Consider the following 25524-nt stretch of genomic DNA (forward strand, 5'->3'; position numbering starts at 1 on the left):
GATGGTTGGAGAAGTTTGGATGACAGAAACACACTACTATGGTGCTGCTGAACCTCTCAACAGCCTTCATTTTTGCCAACCATATTATGTTCTAGAATGCCACCAAGGGCTGGGAATTGTATGGAATGCAGGGCTCATTCTTCTTCCCAATTCTGTTTAACATGACCAGGGATATGCTAGAAGGGATATGCTAGACCTTGACCTTACTGGTTCAAGGTCAAATACATTTGATATGCTAATGATATTCAATTGCACATCACCCTAGGCCAAATAGGATATAAGGCAGTTAAAACCCAATGCCTGGAGACTGTCTGAATGAGGAGAAAGATTCAGATTCATCTCAAGCAAGATGGAAAGACTGCTGATTCAAAAGTCTTCAAGGGATTATCAATATTGATTTTTGATGGGGTTATACTTTTCAGGGAGAGCATGCTTGAAAGCTGGGGATCCGTTGGGACAGATTCCTCCTTAAAGACAATCCTTTGTTTTGTGCTTTTGTCACTTCTTACATTGATTACAGTGAATTATTTTCTATGGAGTTCCACCTGGGACTACCCAAAAAATACAGCTAGTATAAAATCCCAAAAGCTGGAGGACAATGGTGGGTATTCTCCACGGAGGCTCTCCTCCGCTAGAACAACATACCTCATGAGGCAAAGGTAGCTCCATGGTCTTGCAGAAACCTATCAAGATCTGGTCTTTAAAACACAGCTTTGGGACTGATTACTCAAGGCATGTATGTCAGAGTGTTTTTATAACTGTTTTAATTTATAAATTAAATTTTAATTTTTGCTTTAGTTTATTGTATTACTGTTTTATTATAATTTGGATGTGTACTTTGTCTAGAGGTTATCAAATCTGAGGCACTGGATAAATTTCATAAATAAAAATAAAATTCTTCTAGTCTTCCATCTACAGTCAAGTACTGGCTTAATTTTTTAATGTTTGGCATATCCTCTAAAACCAACTCATCTCACAATTCATTAGCTACTCTCTTTTTAAATTAGTCAAATAAAGCCAGTTCATTACACTCCATTCCAAGCAAAAACATTGGAAATCAACAATAAATGTCCATACTTTGTAAGTGTAATTTCATCAGTAGATATTGTCATTCTGGCAGAGTCACCAAAGGCAGATGAACCTTTAAGTAAAACATTGATATAACTATCCAGAACAGGATTATTTTCTAGATTTAGAATGGCCATTTGGAAGCTTTGTCAAAAGTCAAAGGATAAATCTCATCCAAGAATGATCTGGGGGAAAAAAAATTCACAATTTTAAAGAATACATATAATTCAGTATTTTTGAATGATACTTTGATTTTTTCTGGACGTCTGATGTATTTATCAGACACGAAATGAAGAGACTGAAGTCACAATTGTGATAGACAGTACAACAATAAGTGGCAGCTGAGTCATCTGGTTGATTGCTTGAGTCAAATGGCTAATCCGAGCATTTACCCAATTCTGGCACAGGTTCACTCAATTCTTGTATTATTAGAAGGTATTAGAGACCAGCTCAGCACTCAACAGCACAGCAAGAGGATCGGCTGCCACACTCTAAGAACTTGAAGCACTTATGCCTCCCTTATAGATAAAGTCTCACTGGAATTAGTCACACTATTTTCAATCAGTCTGGGCTGGAAATAGTGTCTTCAAATTATTGATTGGTAATATTTAATACAGAGCCAGTTTGGTGCAGTGGTTACCAGGCTACAAACTGAGGCTACAAGTTCTAGTGAGTCTCCTTAGGCACAAAAAGCCATCTGGGTGACTTTGGGCCACTCTCTCTAAGTCCTAACAAGAAGGGAATGAAAAGCAATTTCTGAAAAGCTTGCCAAGAAAAATGCAGAGACTAATCCAGGCAGTTGGTAGGAGTCATGACTAACTTGAAAATGCATAGGCATGTAAAATTCTTGTCCATTTTGTATTGTAAAGGTGGGAGAATATTTGTTTCAGAATTGCACGTCTTTTTATCAGTATGCAAAGAAATTCTCACATTTTTCATCTGCATATACAGTATGTATAATAAAAATACCAATCATGTAATTCCCTTTCAGAAGCAAAAAATAAATAAAACTCAAAGAAATTTAAGTCTGAGAAAGGAAGGGGAAGGGAAGAAATTCTAATTTATACCAACACCACTTACTACACAGAGTCTCTCATTATCAGTCTAGCCTTCCATATCACACTGTCTTCCAGCATGTTTGCACAGGCCTTCATGCACTGCCTTTTGTTCTTTAAACATTTCTCTCTCTCTTTTTTTTTTTTTTTTTGAGGTTTCATCAACTGATCCAATCAAAACTTTCTAGTGTTTTTCTTCCTCTCAACCCATTCATTCTTCAATGTATTTTGCAATTTTATCCTCAATTATTTATGCTAGATGACCAAACCACCTCAAATAATTTTTTCATACTAGTCACTCACTTATTTAGTACTCTTTCATTCAATACCTATTCTTTGCAGAACCACCCTCTTCTTCATTCACTACAAAAACTTCATTAAACTCCCAACATACTTTTTTGTTTGTCCTTATGTAATTAATCATCAACGAAAGTCACAGACCACATACCCATTACTTCCTGCCAGTGGTTGCATGTCTTATTATTTCTTCACCCAGTCTCCGTTTTTAGTAAACATTCCATTAAAGATAAAGGTTTCCCCTGTCAAGTCATGTCCGAATTTAGGGGTTGGTGCTGTTCTTAGCAACCAGCATTGTCCAAAGACATTTCTGCGGTCATGTGGGCAGCATGACTATATGCTGAACTGCACGGAATGCTGTTACCCTCCCACCAAAGTGGTACCTATTAATCTACTTGCATTTGCATGCTTTCAAATTGTTAGGTGGGCAGGAGCTGGGGCAAGTAACAGTCACCCCATCCCATGTCACTCTGATCTTGAACCCAGGCTATCAGCTCTGCAGCTGACAAGCTCAACATCTTTAACCACTGAACCATTGCCCCTCCAAATATTCCAATAACAACATATAAAATTTCATCTATTTTTCTTTTTGCAGATAATGTATATTTTCTAGTCATTCACTCACTTTTTACTCTTGTTTTTTAATTTTCAAATTCACATATCTCATTGCCTTACACTTTCTACCCAATGTTTTCTGTAAATCATTTGGTTATCAGTCAATCACATGGCATCATCTGTATTTAAAATAGATGGGACATTTTCATATTTTCCATTTGTGTAACTACACTTTTGTGTCACTCTGTAATATGACACCCTTTCATTGTTTTCCAAAAGGCTTCTGCATCCTATTTCTTTGCCTAGTTTTCTTCTGTTGGGAGAATAATCTATCTTGTAATATTTTTCATGCAAGACCTGAATACACATTTTTATCATTTACTCTCTCCATTCCAAAATTCAGTTTTCTATGGATCTGGTGATCACCATAGAGATTTTCCGATACTGATTTTCACCACTCACCATGACTGGTTTTCTAGTTTTTCACATACAGAAATACTTTTTAGTGAGGCATAGAAGGTAGAATCTAGTGTATCAGCCTCAGCCACACCCAAATCATACAGAGCATTACTCTGCTGCTAAGACAGCAATGGTCAGTTTTAACACAACCAAAGTCCAGGTTACCCCAAGCATGCTCACATGCATGCAAGCTAGGATGTCTAATCTGGAGACCATCTTGCAAGCCAAAACACTGGCCCACATCCCACCAACTAGAGCATGTATTGACACACTCAGTGTATCTATCTCCCATTGTTTTAAGTTTATATTTATTCTTCTTGTATGCTGGTGCTGGCTGAAGGTCATAAAGTACATTGGTTCAATTTAGACGCTAAGAACCTGTTTCAGCACTGTCAATTTATTTAAAAAAGAAATCTGAAACAAGATAGATAGGGCAGCTCAACTGAAAATAATATTTGAACAAGGTAAAATATAAATTACTAAGCTTGTTATATTTAATAATGCAATCATCTCCCAAGGAAATGTTGAATAATTTGCTCTAGACAATTATACAAACAACCTGAAATTATATTTCCTTTCATTTTAACATTTTATTAGTTTATAGAATAGAATAAAAATACAAAAATACAAAATCAAATAGTAGGACAAAGAGGGGAGGGGAAGCGGAAAAGAGAAGTGAAGAAGAGAGAGGAAAAGAGAGTTGACTTCCGACTCCTCTGTTGCAGTAGAATAAAGCAACATCAAACCTCAACGTTTTACTTTTCCGTAATAGTATAAACTAGCTATTTCTATCATGGCAAATCAATCTAATCAGTAAAACCCAAAATTTCAAAGTTTCATTTTTTTCCACCTCAAGCACAAAGTCCAGAAACAGTCTTAAAGCAGAACTGAAATTATATTTCCAATTTGATCTTATTTTGTTCTATGCAGGTTTTTGTATAGTAACCAACTTTTCAAAAATAGATACCTCTACTACTATCAAATACCTGCCATCCCAGATCCTCAATAAGTGGATAAAAAATGCCAAATCCACATTAAACATCTGGCTGACTCTGTAACCAAATGTAACAATAACAGCAGCAGCTATAACAATGCATTAAACTTTTTATTCATGATCCCTAACTCTCAAAGACTTTGAGCAGTTCCCATCAATCAAATGAAGAAATTAGAATAAAATCAATAAAAGATAGCAAGTGCAATGAAGTGAGGGGTCTGACTCTCCCTTGCCAACGAAGAATGGATGAAGATCCAGGTCTTGTCTGGTCTTCTGAACTACAGCAGAGGGAGAGCCATCCAGAGGCAGCATTGTTCCAAAGGACAGGTAATGCTACAGAGAAGGGGTGCTTCTGGGGCCCTGACCAATAGCCCTGTTTAATCAAAGAAGCCCAGAGAGCACCAACCCTACAGGATTGAATTGGCTAGACAGTTATGCTAGCCAATAACTGTCTAGCCAATTTCACATGCTATGTGAGATAGGTAGTCGCTCAAGCAACCAGGCCCTAGGCCATGTAAGGTTTTATAAGTAACAACCAGCACCTTGAATCACACCCAAAGGCAAACTGGTAACCAGTGCAGTGTTATATGGGCACACTAAGCCATGCCCATTTTTTTCATGCTGTCACACTCTGGACCAGTTGAAGCTTCCAGATGGTCTTCAGGGACAGCCCCCCCATAAAGAGCATTGCAGTAGTCAAGCCTCAAGAGTCTAGAAAAAGACACAACTGGCACACCAATTCTGCACAGTCCTTCCTAGCCAGGAAAATGTGCCTTAGGAAAATGTGCCTCCAAATTGCTTATAACAGTTTTTCAGAACCAACATAGCTTACATTCAAGAGTACTGCAGGAGGCAAAAACCTACATATTACAATACCAATTCATGTAGAAACACGATGCTAAATACAATGTTGATTTTGTACTATGCTTAATTGGTACTTAATTATATAGATGAATTGAGGTTATTATAACCAGTATTTCTACTACCATAATTACAAGAATACACCCAAAAAAAATCACTATATTTTTTTCTGCTACATAAATTCTATATGCTAACACTGAGCGCTGAACTTCATAATTTGAGAATAAGGCTGAACATGCATGAATATTGTCAGTACTTTTACCAAAGGCCACAAATTCCCCATCAGATGCTTTCCAAATATATTGGGATTAACATTCTTTCAATACCAGCCCAGAATAACTGGGGAATTTCAGGAGGTGAAGTCTTATTGTATCCAGAACAAAAAAAAGGCAGAAATCTAGAGAAGACTCTTCTGACCTTTAACAGCCCATAAAATTTTAATTTTTTAAACCATTATTTACAGTTTCACTAGTCAATGAAGGAGTGGCTTCCCAAGTGAGTCTGTTTTGCACAATTAATTTTTAACACAATTCACAAAAATATCACATTTTTAGGCCAAGATGGGAATAAAATGTATACATGGGCCAGGTTCAATATTTTTCAACTTACTATGATAACTGTATCACATAGGTTTGAATGTGGCACATTCTATGGCACAACTACAGACCTCCATCCGGTTTAACATCTATACCTCAAGAAGATTCATATTTTTGAGAACTCAAGCTTACAAATGCAGTTGTGATTTGCCTTGATTTGTGTTTTATCAGACACATAATAAACATACATTGCTCACAATAATGCATATTATAGTTATTCAAATTAAGAAGACAAGGGAGCAACATGCAGCATGTATTATGCAACTGGCAATGAAGAGACAACCAGAAGATTCCCAGACTTAAATCAAATCATGCCATTTATGCTTATTCGTGGATATAAATACTGTGCCTTTTTCTTTCTTTAAAACTAATGAATGAAAACTCAAATTTCTTTACAATCTCAATTGTCACAGATTTTTGTACTTAGATGGAATAAGAATGTGGGAGTCAGAGCTGATGATGAAGCAATGAAAACATGTCAGCAACTCAGGACAAAGAATTACAGCATCCCTCCAGGGTTTCTGTCTGCAAACAGTAGGTGTGATAAGTTTCTGGCACTTTAGACAGTGGACAAGGTGGGCGATACACAAGGTGGGCGATAAACAAGGTACTTGAGGGTGAGTCTGGGCACTGAAAGTGATTCTGAAATACTCATAAGACAATGTATATTAAAGATATGGAATGCACTAAGATGGGACGTGTTTACTTCATAACATCTATAACATTTCACCTAAAGTCCCATTCACACCTGCAAATTGTATCACCCTCTATACTTCACTTAAGGATATATGAATGGCTCAATACTCACTTGTGCATATTTTCCACTCCTATAATGATCATGATATAGTATGAAATTCCACTTTGTATAACAAAATGTAAGGCATACCTAGGAAGGAAATATTATGATAATGTCTTATTAATCCAAGTACCAATTCAGTTTTAAGTAATAGAGAGAAATAAAACACTGTCTGATCTGCTCCTTTGTTGATAAAGGAGAATTAAATTAGAATTAGAATTAAATTAGAATTTCAGAGACATGGGAATTATTCTAAAGCCATTTTCACCCATTGTATCCAAGTTTAATAAATGGGTCCTGTCACAATCCCTTTCTTTTGAGAATACACTAACTGATGTTTCTAGAATAAAATCCAGCACTCTACTATTAACTCTAGGAAATAAAAGCACTGAAATGAAAAATTGAGCTACTTACCATCCAAAACAAAAAAGTGCAAGATAAAGGCCCAATAGTGTGGCAACAACATGCCTTATGAACGGACTAGTTTTGCTTGAATGAAGGTAAGTTCGAAACCACAGAGCAGCCAGCAAGGCAAAAAGTTGGCACACTACAAAGTTGACCTGTGGAGAAGAGACAATGATTATTAAAAACATTATAATTCACATAATTATGTGTTGAGTTTGATTTTCTGGTTATGTTAACAAAAAGAACAGTGGCAAACTTTTAAAAAATCAGACTTAATAGTCATAGGAATTGTTGAGGAAACTGGTGGGATGCCAAGTAATCATTTCATCAACAATATGAGCAACAAACAATAAGTAAAGCACTTTATCAACTACAAATACAAAAAGTTAACTATTAACTAACATCATGATTTTTATTGAATTATATTTAAATATATAGGGCAGGGGTGTCAAACTCAAGGAAACACTCATTAGATCTGGCCTGTAGGGCCTGTCTGGAAACAGCAAAGAAGCGGCCCGCAGTGCCTCTGCTAACAAAAACGGAGCCCGGTACCCCGTTTTTGACCATGACAGCATCCTGCAACCCTCTGCCAGTGAAAACCCGAGTTCCACGTTCATTGGCAGTGGGCTATCAAAACAAACAAAAAACAAAAAAAGGAGAAATGTTTCCCCTTTTGTATTTGAGCATGCAAGAAGGGATAGGAAAGGAGAAAGGGAAAGAGGAAAGGCAAAGAAAAAGAAGTGAAGATGGAAAGAGAACAAGGAAGGAAAAATAAAGAAAGAGGGGAAGAGGAAAAGAGAATGAAGAGAGAGAGGAAGGAGGGAGGGAGGGAGGGAAGGAAGGAAGGAAGGAAGGAAGGAAGGAAGGAAGGAAGGAAGGAAGGAAGGAAGGAAGGAAGGAAGGAAGGAAGGAAGGAAGATTGTAATGAGAATGAAGGAGGATCTCACGGAAGTCCTGCCTTAGTACCTGGCCACCACAGGTACCCCTGACATGAGTTCTGTGTCATGCCCACCATGGCAACGGCCACTCCCCCTGGCCCTCTGAAGTCAAACACAACCCTGATGTGGCACTCAATTAAACAGTGTTTGACACCCCGGTATAGGGTGAAACTCATGTAGGAAAAGACCTGTTGGTGGTGTGTAAGAACTGTATTGTCTGATATTTTTCATTGAACTAGGATGGAAAAATAAATGTTATAAATAGTTAGAAATTAAGTACAATGTAGGTAAATACCTGACTCATTTCTGTGTCTGTATAGTGCATTATTTATAGCTGTACAGGTAGTCATCAACTTAAAATCACATTTGAAACTGAAATTCCATCACTAATGTGGTTGTTAAGTGACCCTTTTTTGCCACAGTCGTTAAGTGAATAATACAGTTGTTAAGAGGATCCAGCTTCCCCCATTGACTTTGCTTGTTAGAAGCCACCTAGGAAGGCGGCGAATGTCAATCATGTGACCCCGGGACGCTGCAATTGTCGTATATGCATGCTGGTTGCCAAGCACCAAAATTCTGATCACGTGACTGTGGGGAAACTACGACAGTCAAAAGTGGAAGAGCTGATCACAATCACTTTTTTCAGCATTGTAACTTCAAATGGTCATTAAGCAAATTGTCATAAGTCGAGGACTATCGGTAAACATCATATATTTTCCAGGATAAAAAAGGAAACTGTGGAGCACAGGAACATATATGCAGCACACGGTAGAGCTAATCAATCAAAGGAAACAGATGCAAACGACTCCCTTCCTCCAAAATGTGGATTTCTTTTATCTATTTTATTGTGTTATTATCCTATAGCATTATGAAGAATCAGGAGAACAATGAGAAGAACTTCGTGAAATCTACTGTATTTATCTGTTGTTTCAAACAGGGTTGGGATTGGGGTTTTAACTCACACTTTCACAATAAAAGTTCCAAAACTGTTTTTCTTTTAATCCCCAATTTGCGTTATTGTTCATACACACAGAAAAAAAAGCAAATCTTTATTGTATTTGGACTGTAAAGAGGGTGAGCTTCTTCAACTGCCTGTGTTCTAAAAAAATGGCATTGAGAATTTATTTCAGAATCTTGTAGTCTGTAAGATATTGCAACGGCAACTATAGCTTTTAGAAAAGCTGAAGAGTTAAAGTCGAGTTAAGAGGGATTCCTTTCTCAGAACAAGTCCCAAAGCAGATAGCTAATACCTGAAGATATTGCTCAGCAGCCTTTTCACCGTTTCAAGTGCTAAAAATTTAAAGCAGGGAGAGGACAATAAAGAAAAGGAGAACAACGTTTAAAGCCTAGCTGCCGTAGATAAAAAGGCAACGTAAGGGCATATTTAGTAACCACACGCATTGTTAATCCATGCAAAAGGAGCTCCAAACATTATTGGAAAGAAGTGTGGAAGCTGCGTGTAGCACCAGATGTCCATTTCTGACTTAGCAGAAGTGGCAACACACAGAAATTGCACAGCAACCTTGGAAATAAGGTGAAGAAAACCAAAGGGAGCCTAATTCCTTCTTATTAAATCAAACACCGTATTGAGTTTCAACAGGCCTCCTAGGTTTTTAGAAAGCCTTAAAAGTTTGTACAACTAGTTAGTTATACCTGTCAGGAGCTGTCAACTTACTATTGTTCGATATTGTCCTTGATTGCTATTATGTGTTTTTTATATTGTTTATTTTGTATCCATAGTTTTTAAATTCTGTTAGCATACCTGAAATTGCTATTGCAAGTTGGGCAACCATATAAATGGTTTAAATAAAAAAAATATAGACAATAAAATACTATGCCAAGAATGGGCAGCGTGCTCATGTTACAAAGCATCTCATTTATCCCAAAGGTTTGCTTAAAACCATGACTCAGTTTCCAAATTTGTTTACAGCAGATGCCATCACTGTTCAGTAAAATGTCCTGCACATGTCCTTTGGTGTTCACCAAAACATTTGGTGTTTTGGTAAATAGGATTTTTTTTTTCTTATATGATTATTGCTTTTTTAGCTTTGTTGAATTTGATTTAAGTTTTAACTGTTAATTAGTGTAGATAGCCAGGTGTTTTGTGAGTTGTGTAATTTCTAAATACAGGTAGTCTTTGACTTAGGACCATATTTTAGTGACTATTAGAAGTATAACAACATTGAAAAAAGTGACTGACGGCCGTGTTTCAAACTTATAAGTCAAATGATCAGAATTTGGGCATTTGGCAGTCTGCAGACTGCAGTATCCTGGGCTCATGTGATCACCATTTGTAACCTTCCCAGCAGCTTCCAAAAAGCAAAGTCAATGAGGAAAGCTGGTTTGCTTAATGACCACGATTCACTTATCTACTGCAGTGATTCACTTAATAACAATGACAAAACTGATCATCAAATTGGGTGTGGCTTCATTTAACAACTGAACACTACGCAAACTAAAACCATCTCTATCTATTGGTCCTGATGGATTATGTGCATACTTCTTAAAAAAGCTTTCCACTGCCATAGCCGAACCACTAAGCACAATCTACGAGATATCTTTCAGCACTTTCCCCAACCTATGGTCATTAGCCACGGTCATTCCTATCTTCAAAAAGGGAGACCCCAGCCTAGTTGAAAATTACAGACCAATCTCATTATGTTGTGTCACCTGCAAAGTCATGGAATCAATCGTCAACCAATCCATTACGGATTGTTGTGGAGGCACTTAGAGATAAACAAACAACTCTCTAACAAACAGTTTTGTTTCAGGAAAAATTTGTCCTGTAATCTACAACTCCTACACTGCAAAAACATTTGGACTACACAACTCGACCAGGGTAAAGCAATAGATGCAATTTACATAGACTTCTGCAAAGCCTTTGATTCACTGGTACACGACAAACTACTGTTAAAACTAAGCTCTTACGGCACTTCTGGATCACTGCACAAATGGATAGCTACATTCCTGTCAAACAGGCAACAAATAGTCAAAATAAGGAGTGCCCTATCAAACCCAGCACCAGTTAATAGCAGTGTCCCCCAAGGCAGAGTTCTAGGACCCTCTCTCTTTCTAATTTACATAAATTACCTTTGCGATCATATTAAAAGCAACTGCGTCCTCTTCGCTGATGATGTAAAACTATTTAACACCACTGACAATACTGCTGCCCTACAAAGCAACTTTGACTATGTATCAGAATGGTCGAACAATTGACAACTTCAAATCTCAACCAACCAATGCTCTGTCTTACACATTGGCAACAAAAATCAGAACACTAAATACAAACTGGGAGGATATGACCTCCTAGATGACCCTCACTCTGTCAAAGACCTAGGAGTATTCATTTCAAAAGATCTAAGCTCCAGAGCTCACTGTAACAGCATTGCCAAAAAGGCATTAAGAGTTGTTAACCTAATTTTGCAAAGCTTTTTCTCCGGTAGCATTGAACTGCAAACCAGGGCATACAAAACCTTTGCCAGACCAATTCTTGAATACAGCTCATCTGCATGGAATCCACACTGTATAATGGACATTAATACAATTGAATGAGTCCAGAGGTATTTCATGAGAAGAGTACTTCACTCCTCAGTTCACAATAGAAGGTTTTATTTTTTTTATGTCTTGTTTTATGCTATGTATTTTGTGTGCTTATGACTGATTGAGAATTACTAAAACTTTGATTGAAAAAAATATAATTGAACAAAAGTGAAGGGAGAAATAATGAGAAATTTGGAAAAGATAAATATGTGTAAATGGAAATGTGATAATGTGGAACTATGTTTTAAAAAATAATGCTTTATTTGCCTTGTTAAAATTTATAAGTAATTCTTAGAAAGGAGGTTTTATACTTTTATGTTTTATGTTTTGTTTGTCTTCAAAAATCAATAAAACTTGTTCTTAAAAAAAAATAGAATACCTTATGCCACCAGGCTTGAAATTTTGGACCTAGACAACTTAAAACTATGCCACCTGTGGTCTGACCTAAGCTTAGTACACAAAATTGCCTGCTACAACATCCTACCTTTCAATGACTACTTCAGCTTCAACCACAATAACACACGGGCAAACAATAGATACAAACTCAAAGTAAACTGCTCCAAACTCAATTGCAGAAAATACGACTTCAGCAACAGAGTGGACAATGCCTGGATCTCACTACCTGACTCTACTGTTACATCCTCAAATCCCCAAAACTTTAACCTTAAACTGGATCTCACTCGATTCCTAAGATGCATGTCAGGGGCATGCATAAGCACACCAGCATGCCTATCATCCCTGTCCTACTGTTCCCATGTATTTGTACTCATTTATTATGTAAATACTGATATCCATTTATACTTAGATGTTTATGTTATGTTCATACTTATACTTGTTTTCTCATACACGCTTGACAAACAAACAAACAAACATAAATAAATAAATAAATAAATAAAACTGCCTTCTTGGCAAAGGAAATTCTGGTCCCAGTTATAATCATAAATCAAGGTCCACCTGTTGCTAATTTATCACTATGCCTAATTTAAAAAAGGAAGTGTGAGCAAAGGAATCATAAGAAGGCCCACCCAAGATAGCAACTAGGCCTGAGGGAAAAGCTATTTGAAGAATACTGTCCGAGCCTTGAGCATATACAAAATAACACCAGAACACTCTTTCAGTGCAGAATTGATATTGGCACTTCTTTTTAAGGGCAAGAGTGGGGACAGAATGAAGGAATGGCTTTAACTACTCATTGTTCTCCAACAGATATTGTGCCAAGCCAGGCTCCAAAGTTACAAACAAGCTCAGTCACAGAGGAAATATCCTTGGACAGAGAGGTAGAAGAAAAAGAATTTGGATCCAAATCCCATTTCATTCCCCCCCCCAGCCATTAATGTTATTTCGGTAAGCTAGTTATATCTATTTGCCATTCTCAAGTATATCCACAAAACAAGTTTCATCCTCTCTCAGATCTCTGCAGAGCTATAAAGTAATTTTAGACATTTCCCCTTTTCTTTTGAAGTGTTTGTTTAACATGTAAATAGAGCAAATTAGGCTGCGATTCTCAAAAGAATCAGGGTAGATCCATAGTCACCTTTGGCACAGCATGGTAGAAGATTTGCCAAGGCTTAAGAATCTGTGTACTGAATGGAATATTTCCCAGAGATTTCTACCCGAGCCATTTTTTCTCTTATGTCTAGCTACAGAAAATAAGGAAAGCTGTTCAGCATCCCAACACCATTTCACTTGGTTGCACCATTGCAGCATCGGAACAATCTTGTGCCTAGAATGCGTGGCCATTAAACTATTTAAGACACAATGCTTCTTACTGTGTCTTCTTTACAGAAATATCCAGGGTGGGGGTGGGATGGGAAGGGAATCAAATTCCCTACTTTCCAAACTCAGGAAGGCTTTTGAAACAGTTCTTGCAAAGCTTGAAATACTAAGCCTGGCTCAACCTCACTGTAGTGATGTAAGCTACTATTCAAAGACACTGCAACGTACAAGAGACCCAGTGAATTCTTAAAGAGAATCCACATTAAAACTAAGAAGCCCAAATTCTCTAGTGATCAAAACTAAGAATAGGCTCTTGATTTGTAAAATATACCATGCGTTAGATTATACTACAGCTAATAAACTTCATCTCACCCGACATACAACCAATAAAGTTTAGCTTTATATAAAAGCAAAGAATGATTTAGAAAGCCTATGATAAACCTGGGGTCATGGCTTTACAAAATTAAATGACTGCTTCAAATTTCCATTTACACTTTTTTTTACAGCATCACCAGGCCATACAAAAAATTTATTATTAGTTCTAATAAACACAAGAAAAGCTCAAACATTTCATAGACTCATGATCATTTGTAGTTGCCTACAATTAATCCTTCTCTAGGAGAATTTAAGCACTCTCCCCCCCAATTTCTTTGACATAAAATAGTCCTCAATACAGCATATTGTGTCTGTGTGCATGTGTGTTTCATATCAGTGAAAAATGCAAAGAGCAAAGATGAAAGCCTATAGAAGAGGCAAAAATCCCATTAAGTGCACTAAATAATGCATCTGGAAGACCAGTGAAACTGCAAGAAAATATTACTTGAGAATTAGACTTCCCAAAACTAAGCGCCAATAAAAGGAGTATTGTACTAAAAGTTGATACCTTTTCTAAAAGGGGATCTTTTCATTATGTCTTTTACTATCAGCTATGTCAAATCCTCTTCCCTTCCTTTGTCTTTGACAAGCTCCCCAAGATTCACTCTGCAATGCAAGTGGGGAACTTGTAACTTTCCAGGTATTGCTAAACTACAATTTTCAGAATCCTTCCTTACGGATGTGTTTATCAATAACATTTAGGTCACAGGTTCTTCACTCAACTCTCACCTAAAAACATTTCACTCTGCTTTCACTTTATGCTTTTACTTTAAAACACCTTGTGATCTAAGAATTTGCTGGTCCTTAGGCTCTGAAATTCACTGTAAGGCAACATTTCCCTTTTTAAAAAAAGAAAGATACTTGAGTATATCCTGACACTTCACCCACTGTTTGTTCATTACTTCATCAGATGACTCTACGGGACTGGAATCGATCACTTTAGTGCCTTCCAAACTCTGAGCCCTTCCCTTTATGGCCAATTAGGTTTAGGGAGCAGAAGCTTCTGGAACTTTCAAATAATTATCCTCTCCTATGCCCTCCAGGATCTATGGGTCCTGGTTCTATATCAGTCCAAAAAGTAGAAGATCTGTAGAGGAGGAACAGGAAGAGGTGCAGGATGAAGCAGGAAAGAGGCCCTTTGTTATTTGATTATGCAACAACCCCCTCCCCGGTGTCCATCAACTGTTTTAGTCTAGTTTTGAAGAGGGGGGCTGGAAGACCTATGCAAGGACACTAAGGTAGGTTCAACAGAAGCCTCAACCCAAGTTAAGTGCTCTTTCAAAAGAGCAGTTTTCCATCTTTCAAAGTAACCAGAAAACAATTGATAGATGTTGTATATTGGGATCTACCAGTTTAGCCCTATCTCAAAACTTGCCTCCTGGTCACTCCCAACTCAGTTAAGAAAGTGATTGGTGGATGTTTTCCACTTGCTAATAACATTTGTGGAAGGGGATGTTTCATGAAGCCGGGGTGGGATTTGGCAGTTCGCCAAACCAGCCATAACACTAGCTATGGGTCCGAACCTGGGCGAACCTGTAGCAGCCCACCACTGAAGTCGAAGACTACTTGTACTAACTTAGACCGAAGCAAATGCTGAAAAAGAGATAGCGAAGATGATTTTGATTATTTTAAAAAATAACAGTAGAATTGGGGCAGAGAGCCAACTCAGATAATCATCTAAAATAATCACACATGTAATAATAGACTGTAGACATCATTAAAAACTATGAAACTTCATTACAAATTTCTATTTGAAACATATTTCTATTGAAATATTTGAGGGAAAAATAATAGAAGAAGAAAATATAAATGTTAATTAACAACAGGTTAAGGAAATTGTGTGTGTGTGTGTGTGTGTAACATTTCATCAAACATTCTTTGTTCTGAGTTACTTCCCTAGCAGATGATATAAATTATGCCTAACAAATATTCAGGATTATGAATTATAATTTTTTTTAATTCTATCAAATTACTCAATTTGTTTAATTTTGTTTCTGTAATTGCTTTGCTGCTATCCTGCTTATGTATTTGAAGGTACGGAAACCAATTAAGTATGGAATAGGACTATGAAGCAAGAGACTGGAAAGATCTTAATTTTTCCTGTTAATAATAAAGGCTTATATTCTGAACAAATTACTGACTTCCCATTGACTTATCAAATATTTTAAGATCTCGTGAAAATTGCTTAATTTTGTGTGTATCAACCCCAATATGGAGTCATACCTCTTCCATAGATGTGAAGAAAATATTATAAACCTTTCTGAAATCCATTTTAAGCAGCTAGCACGACAGTGAAATCTGAGATTTAGAACTGCTAAATCATCTCATTTTTTTGAATTCTACAAGTTCCTAAATGTAATAGTTGGCCTTTTATTACACCATATATAATTTAGTACTTCAGTGAATACCTTATTTTCAATAAAGATTAAAGTCTCTAAAATAAAATATCTAGTTTAATAAAATATTCATTTTTCCCACTCCAATTCTGAACCAAGACAGGTTTAATTTCTTCCATCTACAAATATATGTTTGTGTTGCCAGGCTGATGAATGAACATTTTTGAAGAGATCTTTGTTCCTTTTTGTCAAGAAAAACTCATAATTATTTGACCTTTAATATTAAAGCCTATTAGTTGATACAAGTTATTTTCATCCTGCAAAGTTCCAAAGTCCCCGAGTTTTTCCTGTTAAACCTGACACCAACCATATATTGTTATATATTCCATCAGCATGTTTAAGGAGACTGTAGGTTGACCAATTTGTTGGTACAATATCATTAGCAAATAGTTCCAATTCATGTTCTTGTGCAGTTAATTTCACTGATGGAATTTTATTTTCTGATGGAATTTTATTTTCTTGACATATTTGAATTGCCAATCATTCTAATGATTGTAAAAAATAAATAGGGAGAGACAGGAGCCCCTTGTCTTATTCCCTTTAATATAGTGCACTAGCTGTATACCCGTGCTTTGCTACGCAACTAGCTTAGTTTTTAGGGAGGAAAATTAGGGGAAAAAAATTGTGCCTCTACCTACCACATCCATCAGTATTCATCTGGCTAGCATCCTGTCAGTGTGTGAGAGAGTTGAGGGCTGTTTGGAAACTGAAGCAGTATTTGCTGTGTGAGCAAGGATGTTGTGTACTAAAGCTGCTTGGTGCTGTGTAACTAAAACTGAAACTGAAACTCCTCTCTTTTGCTTGAGTTTTACATTTAGACTAGATCTGTTTTCAGGTGGGGAGGGGGAGTAGAACTCCTTAGCATCAGAGTGTGTTAATAATAATATATAAAATATTAATGCTCTGATGGTCATTTCGAAAAATCCTTTCTTACTTTTTGTCCTTTATAAATATTCCATATCCATGTAAAAAAAATAAGGCCATGGCCTCCTTGCTTGCTTTTTTTGAGGGGGGGAGGGGGGTTAGGGAGGAGAGATAAGGGAAAAATTGTAAATGAGTCTTTAGGGCAATTTTTAGATGGTATCAAATTTTAAGCTGGTATAGTTTTCTGCTGATTGAAGGACTAATGCATAGCACATTATCTTAATTCTCTCACTGAAAATAAAGGAACATTAAATCCCTGTGGTCATCATTAAAAGTACCCCATTAAAGTATATAAACCTATAATATATGAAATACATAACATAAACATATACTTAGGAAGCCTTCTTAAAGACCATCTTATAATCAGGTAGCAACAGCTAAGAGGGACTTCTTATTAGTAAAAATTTCCCTTTATATTAATCAAGGGCATCCAGAAGGGAGTTTCTGATGCAAATGAATTTCCAAGCCAATAAATGCAGGAGGAAACATTCTATTACAGTGGTGGCTAACCTTTTTTTGGCTCCTGTGCCAAAAATTGTGTGTGCAGTTGCACTCTCATGCTCACGTGCCAGCACCCAGAAGGCAATGCGCACCCCCCTGCTTCCTATGTATGAGTGCACAATCCCTACCCACCCAGCCACACACTCCCAGCCAGCTCCTTACCTGCACTGCGCCTCACAGCTGATTTTCTGCCTGTTTGAGGCCTTTTTTGGCCTCCCAGAGGCTTCAGGAAGGCTTCTGCAGGCTTTGCAGGCCGAAAACTAGCCCTGTTTTGTCACTTCCTGTATTTTCAGAAAAACAGGAAGTGATGAAACGGGCCTAGTTTTCAACCTGCAAGGCCTGAAGAAGCCTTCCTCAAGCCTTTGGGAGGCTGAAAAAGGCCTCAAACCAACTGAAAAATCAGCTGTGAGGAGCATGTATGCGCAGTGAGGTAAGTTTGCCTGCAGCCTGCATGCCGGCACAAATGGCTTTGCATGCCATCTGTGGCACGTGTGCCATAGGTTCGCCATCACGGTTCTATTAGATACTTTTAATGCAAGCTATTATGATTTTCAGTGTCTCTTAGAACTGAAGTAAGCAGTGGACTATAAAGCACTCATAACCACAACACTAACTTTTTAAAAAAATAAAAAGACACACAAAAGAAATAACCTTGAATTATTTTAAATCTCACTGAAAGAATTTAAAAGTATTCTTAATTTTCTCCCTGAAATTAAAGGGATACAAAAGAACCTGTAGGCAGAGGATTGTTTTTAAAAAAAATCTTGACATGTTTCATTTCTAAAATGAATGGATAAGAAGATAACAATAACAAGTTGGACAAGAAAAGGCATGTGAACACATTTGATTCACCAACTTTGACCTAGCAAATTCTCAAAGGAAAAAGGTTAATGATTACAGACAAAAACAGATATTTTTCCTCTGTTTCTGGTTAAGAGGAGACGGTCCCAGTTTTTCTTTAAGATAACTTACAACATAATGTTGTATAAATAAACATCTTCACTTAAGATGTTAGCTTTGTTATTCGTTGTTCATATATGTCAATTTTAATTCAATTTCCTTTTTATGGAACTTTATTTCATACTTGTAAAGAAACTTATACCCCAATAACCCTGTGAACAATACTGTTGACAGTACAGTATATAGATTTTGGGTCACGCATAGCAAGTAAGCCACAGACATAGACTAAATATGATCTATTTAGGAGTAGGAAATTTAGCACCAGGACAATGAATGTATCAGTGTATCATGAGCTCAAGGAGGCCAGAGAAAGAATATGCTGCAGCTCGGGCATTTCTTGGCCCATCACAGCTCTGGGACTGCAAGAAGTTACAGCCACTCCAGCAGTGCAGCACAAAAACCACAGGAGCCAACACAAAACCACCACACCACAGGAAGACCCAACAGTGCGGCACAAAGAAACCATGTCCCAGGAAGTGCAATGGGGTTACTTGGTGCACTGTGGTTCTCTGTCTGCTAGAACACTGAGCTACAACAGTGTAAAACCCAGCCCAGCCTAAGCCAGCAATGCAGTGAAAAGGGGCTACTTGGTGCCCTGGGAAGCCATAACCCCACCCCAGCCTAGTCCCAGCAGCCACAGTCACCCTATCCGAGGCCTCTGCCACCCTGCACTCTGCCACCCCAACTGACCTACAAAGGTTATAAATGCAAGGATTGGTTGTAAAGTTATCTTTTCATTACATCGTAACTATGAACATTCTCTAAAACGAGACAAACACTAAATGAGGAGTACCTGAAAGTGCCTCATTGAATGCTGTCTATAATTCTAAACTCTGTAATTATTGAATCCAATTCTTGTGTGACACTTCTCAAATAAGATTTAAATGGAGCTTCAAAGTTTTGCAAATTACTGGCAAAAGTAACAGAACGATGAAACGGTGGTCGGGCAATTCAAAAGCAACTTCTCATTTTCTCACATACGTGGACACACAAACGAAACAGCAACATTCAGACTAAATACTTATAAAGGAGATAGTGAGACACCTACAGAGTTCACTGCTTAGATAAAGTTTGGGGTTTAGCACTTTACACACCAAAGAACAAGATGTAAAGTTACATTTGTACATTATTTGTAAATGCCGTTACAAATGTAGAAGTAAAGAAATTACCATGCTACCTAATTGGTTTTTTATTTGTACATATAAACAATTTTCAAGTTTTAAAAGCATTGATTAAAAATTCTCCATCCTGCATTACTTTTGCATGTGTTATGTACAGAATGATGACATTGTAGTTTTTCAATTTACAACAATTAAAATATCTCAGTCAGTACACATGCCAGATGCTTTTCCCATTACAGATTTAAGTTACTAATGTGGGACTTATTAGGGTAGCATTTGACCTAATTTTTTTAGTAATATCTAGGGAGATAGATCACGCCCTAAAAAAGAATGCAAACTGATTGCAGTATCTTTTTCAAAGGGGAGGATCCCCTCATATTTTATCTAGCATTAAAAGGGGCCATTGATAAGGTTATGATTCAGAAATGAATAGCCATATAAAGGCTTGATGAATGCCTGACTAATCATATATAAACAAGAATGGGCCAAACCTATGGGGAAATGTGTACTTTTCCCATCTGGTGAAATGGTTACTAAGGCAAACAGGATCGATTTTCTTTTCCTCCCACCTCTTGAAAGTGGGTAGTGATGAAAGAAATGCAGGCTGAATTTCCTCTGAAAGAAAGATCACCTGCCTTCAAATGCAATCTTCATTTTGCACTAGACTAGAGGATGAGGTAACTATGCTCTGAAAAGTATTTTAGACTGGATTTTTCATTATTTTAATTTTTTAATTCATCATTTCATTGTATAGCCTGCCTTTCTATACAACAGTGTTGAGTAAAGCAACTTTTTTTAAAAAAACTTAACTGCCAATAAGACAAATAGTCAAAGTCAATCAGGTACAGGTTAAAACCCTTAAAATCCTTATGACTTAAAACCCTTATGACTTAAAACCCTTCATTTAGTGACTGTTCAAATTTACAATGACACTGAAAAAAATGACATGATCAGTTTTCACACTTAATGACTCTCACTGCATCCCCATGATCAAAATTTGAGTGCTTGGCAACTGGCACATTTTTATGACACTTGCATTGTCCCAGGGTCATGTAATCACCATCTATAACCTTCTCAGCCAGCTTCTAACAAGCAAAGTCATTGGGGGAAGTCAGATTTGCTTAATGACTGAATGATTCACTTAACAACTGCTCTGATTTGCTTAACAACTGTGGCAGAAAGGTTGCAAAATGGGAAAACTCATTTAACAACAATCTTGCTTAGCAACATAAATTTTGGACTCAATTGTGATTGTAAGTTGAGGATTATAAGAAATGTTACTGCTCTTTTAATGGCCATGTAATAATCATCATTACCATTAAATCACCTTTAATATTATTTTATATTACAAAATGATGGAAACACTTGAAATCTTTAACCATATTCATTATCTTACAAAGGGCAAAAGAGAACAAAAGTTTGGAGCAATAGGAAAAAAATAGGCACGCGGGAGGATGCCAAGTTATTCATTCTAGAGACAATTTTTCAACCACAGTTGTTCCACTGGATTTTTCAAACCCTAACCAAAAAGGGAACTCAAGATCCAAATAAGCAAATGGAAGAAGGTTGACAAGAGTTTGAAATCACATCCAATATATTTTGCAGTCCTAAAAAGGGATTATCTTTGGAATTCCCAGCAGGATGCCTAAGGTTGCCAAAATACCTGCTGATATCTCTTTTGGTACACTCCAAGAGTCCAGCCACAAAGAAAACTGCTAGCTTCCTTAGAGCACAGTAGTAGGTAGACCTATCTAAAAATAATTATGGCATACTAATACTTTATTCTCATATATGTCCCTCCTCTTGTTGCCAACATTTTGTAAATGGGAAAGCCTTTTCCCAGAGTTATTTGAAAACTCAGTTTGTTAGGTTTATATCCTGCCTTTCCTGTGAAGCTCAGCATTCCAAACATAGATTCAAGTGAAATCAGACAGGACATAAATTGAATGAATGAATGAATGAATGAATGAATGAATGAATGAATGAACGAACAAATAAATCTCACATTAAGCCATCACCAATATTAAACAGTATATGAATTCATTCCTAGTCTTTGTCTAACTTGTTTTGTAGTGAGATGTTAAATCAGGGGTCTTCAAACTTGACAGCTTTAAGACTTGTGGACTTCAGCTCCCAGAATTCCTCCTCTAGTCATGTTAGCTAGGAATTCTGGGAGTTGAAGTCTACAAGTCTTAAAGCTGTCAAGTTTGAAGACCCTTGTGTTAAATAGTTAAGTCAAAGAGCAAGCCTACCAGTGAACTCTGGTAGTGATCTTCATTTGAATAAAGATAAAACATTTAACATAATAACTCCACCACATATTCTACTTTCAGATAAGAAAACTGTATATAGCTGATTAAAGGTGGCAAGATTCTTGTTTATTTTCTCAAGCTTTTTCAGTATAAAAGAGACAAGATTTTTTGTGAAAACAGTGCAGGCTCCAACTGTTGAGAAGTCTTAAAACAGCTACTGCACTACATTTCTTATGAAAATGAGAATTAATTCTTTACAATTTGATATACCATGCCAACCCAAGGCTACTTGTTTACAGAAAGGGAAAAGAAGTTCAGAAAAGAAAAGAAAACTTTCACATGAAGGAACTATTTAAAACAATCACAGGGGGCTGGAATTTGGGGCCAGTTTCTATTAATTACATAAACATGAAAAGCCTATCTCTCTCTGCTTTATTGGCTGTGGAATTCTGGAATAGATTCCATGAAACACTGAAGAGAGTGGAATTATAACAGTCCTTTTTGAACTACAAGGCCAAAGACTGGATCAAGAAAACCACCATAGGATTGCCCAAATCTTCCAGTTCTATTTCTTCCCATATATTCATCTGCCAGAAATGGTGTAGGGAAGTGGTGAGTAGCTGCCAATTTGGGTAGTTCCAATGATCAGCTGGCCCCGCCAACCCATCCCTGCCCTATCCTGTCCTATATTTCTGTCTTTTTCAGTTCAGCTGATTCACACAGCACAGTGGATTTCATGCACCTCAACTGTTCTACTTAATGGTTCAAATTGGTGTTTTTTGAATGCTGCGCATGCGCTCACAGCACCGGTTGTTAAACCGGTTGCAGCCCACCCCTGATGAAGGGTCTCCTGCTTGGGCAGTGGGTTGAACTAGAACTACAAGGTCCCTTCCAATTCTGTTATTCTCTTTCCCCAAGCCAGACAAGGAGATTATTTCAAAATATTACAATGGTTTCCACTGACACGAAAATTCTCCTTGCCTACGATTTCTTGCAGACTAAAGATACATATTGATCCAAACCAAATGCTGCCATTCATAAAATATTTAAGTAACCCATTTCAAAAGCGTGACAGTCATACAGGTAGTCCTCACTTAAGTGTTTCAGGGACCATTCAAAATTACTACAGTGCTGAATAAAGAGATTTATGATCTGTGCCCCAAGTACAGTTAGTCCTTGACTTACAGCCACAAATGAGCCCAACATTTCTGTTGTTAAGTGAAACATTTGTTAAGTGAATTTTGCCCCATTTTAAAACCTTTCTTGCCACAGTGATTAAGCGAATCACTGCAGCTGATAAGTTAGTCATCTGGTTGTTAAATGAATCTGGCTTCCCCATTGATTTTGCTTGTCAGAAGGTTGCAAAATATGATCACATGACCTTAGAACACAGCAACAGTAATAAGTATGAACCAGTCTGAATTTTGATCACATAATCATGGGGATGGTCATAAGTGTGGAAAAACTCATAGGTCACTTTTTCAGTGCCGTTGTAATTTTGAATGGTCAGTAAATGAACTGGTGCTTGCAGTTTGTCCATCCTACAACCACAGGGTGCTACAACTTCCTCCACTCGCCTATCTATCCCCCATGCACCCAGCCCACCAGCGCATGCAAAGCTGCCGCAGCCCAGCCTGTTCTCTCTCCAGGAGGCCACAGCCTGTGAAAGGCCCACCAGAGCCCGCAAAGACCCCTAGTAAACCTCACTCTTTCTCCGCAGCTGCGGACATGCAGTTTCTGCATGGAGTCTGCATTCGCCAATCATTCGGACACCTCCTTCTAGCCTTCTGAAGGATTGTGAGAATGGGGCTTGCTCTCGTGGTAATTCAGAAGCCTCCTTCTAAGAAGGCAACCTCCAAAGGAGGCTTCAAAAGCACCACAAGAGCAAGCATCATTCTCCCAATACTTCAGAAGGCTTCTGAGATTCCAGCCTCTGTTATAGCATTAAGGAATACCTATATAACAGTGGTGGCTAACCTTTTGGGTCTCCTGTGCTAAAAACTGCACGCGCGTTTACACACTTGCGCTCGCGTGCCAGCACCAAGAAGGGAATGTGCGTCCCCCCACACCCCCTACACATGCACACAGAATCCCAATCCACCCACCCGCACCCGCCACCCTCTTACCTGCACTGTGCCTCACAGCTGATTTTTCGGCCTCCCAAAGGCTTGAAGAAGGCTTCTGCAGGCTTTGCAGGCCAAAATCTAGCCCCGTTTCATCACTTCCAGTATTTTTGGAAAAACAGGAAGTGATGAAATGGGGCTAGTTTTCATCCTGCAAAGCCTGCAGAAGCCTTCCTCAAGCCTTTGGGAGGCCAAAAAAGGCCTCAAACTGGCCGAAAATCAGCTGTGAGGCACGCGCATGCATAGTGAAGTAAGTTTTCCCGCAGCTCATGTGCCGCCACAAATGGCTCTGCATGCCACCTGTGGCACACATGCCATAGGTTCGCCATCACGGCTGTATGATGATAACCTTTAAAATCTTTTTTGTGGCCTCTGGAGTTCTTGAGGAACCTGCTGCCAACATTCAGAAGCACAAATAACAACAGCACAATTTCCTGCTGATTTGGGGCAGGACAGAAAACAAAATACAGTACAGTTAATGAGCTCTCACTTTGAAAGCTTTAAACTTATTTTTAAAAAATCTTTCCCACCCCAAAAAAGGAAAATTCCATCCTTTCTTATTTGCCACCCCGTCACCTGTTGCTCTTGGTATGCCAAATAATAATTCTATTAGAAAGTACAGCCCTGCCCAGAGAAAGCAAACACTCATTGTTGAATAAAGTGACTCAAACTGTTGCTATCTATTAACTTTATTAATTTACTGATTAAAATCACAGAGTTCCCAAAGTGGCACTATCCTAAAGAGACATATCTCATGCTTTCTTGCCCTCATTTTAAGATGCAATTTTCCTCCTGTTTAAACAAATATATAGAAGTTCATATTATTTTAGAGTTTTAAGTTTCGTATTCTTCAGTATTTAGGTGTTCTTGCTTAACAATTTGTTCATGTGTTTAGATTCTTTCTAATAAAAGCATTTTATTGCATTTTGTTGTATAATCATATCACATACTTTAGTTTCTAATACCAACAGTCCAACTGATTAAAAAAGTAATCAACTTGAATTATCAAGAACTGAAGCCCAAATATTGACATGCAAATTTGGTGTCCAATACAGATCTATTCAAGCAAAATTGAAGCTCATCTCTGCCAGGTTTTACAGGAACATGACAAAAATGTTGTTTCATTTTACATAGCTGATCTGAGAAAGGGACTGAGATCAATACTCCCTAGCAATCAGCAGAGCTTTCAAAAGATATCTAATTGCCTTCAATTCTGGCCATTTCCCTTATACTTTTAACTGACTGGCTAAATGCATAAAATACCACTGCTATTTGTACCCTTATCTCTGCCTAAGAATTTAGACAATACACAGTAACTTCTTAGGATATTAATTTCTATAATCAGCTTACCATTTATTTGTTAGAAGTGGCTAGTTTTAAACACAACAAGCCTATCATAAGGCTAACATTCTACAATTGGTCTTCCCATTTGTAACTTGTGCCAGTGAAAGCTGAAGCATCAAAACTGTTGAAAAAAGGGGAAAAATATCCCTTTGAATTGCAGTGCTATAGAAAAATGATTAAAAAGGGCGTTGGTATTTACCTGATATGCCTGTTCTCTGTGAGCTGTGAAGAGCATCCAGAAGTAGGAG

General features: G+C 37.5%; 1 protein-coding gene across 1 annotated transcript in view; it reads right to left on the bottom strand.

Moving 5' to 3' along the window:
- Positions 1-25524, bottom strand: part of MBOAT2 (membrane bound glycerophospholipid O-acyltransferase 2) — a 94700-nt gene that overhangs the window by 53638 nt on the left and 15538 nt on the right. Inside the window, exons 2-3 of the mRNA XM_026695264.2 lie at positions 7096-7241; positions 6694-6771 (exon numbers count right to left, since the gene is read on the bottom strand). Coding sequence (XP_026551049.1) covers positions 6694-6771; positions 7096-7241 — 224 coding nt within the window. The remainder of the gene's footprint in view (positions 1-6693; positions 6772-7095; positions 7242-25524) is intronic.

This window comes from Pseudonaja textilis, chromosome 1 (genome assembly GCF_049901715.1).
Source record: "Pseudonaja textilis isolate UNSWEBS1 chromosome 1, rPseTex1.2, whole genome shotgun sequence".
NCBI classification, from domain to species: Eukaryota; Metazoa; Chordata; class Lepidosauria; order Squamata; family Elapidae; genus Pseudonaja; species Pseudonaja textilis.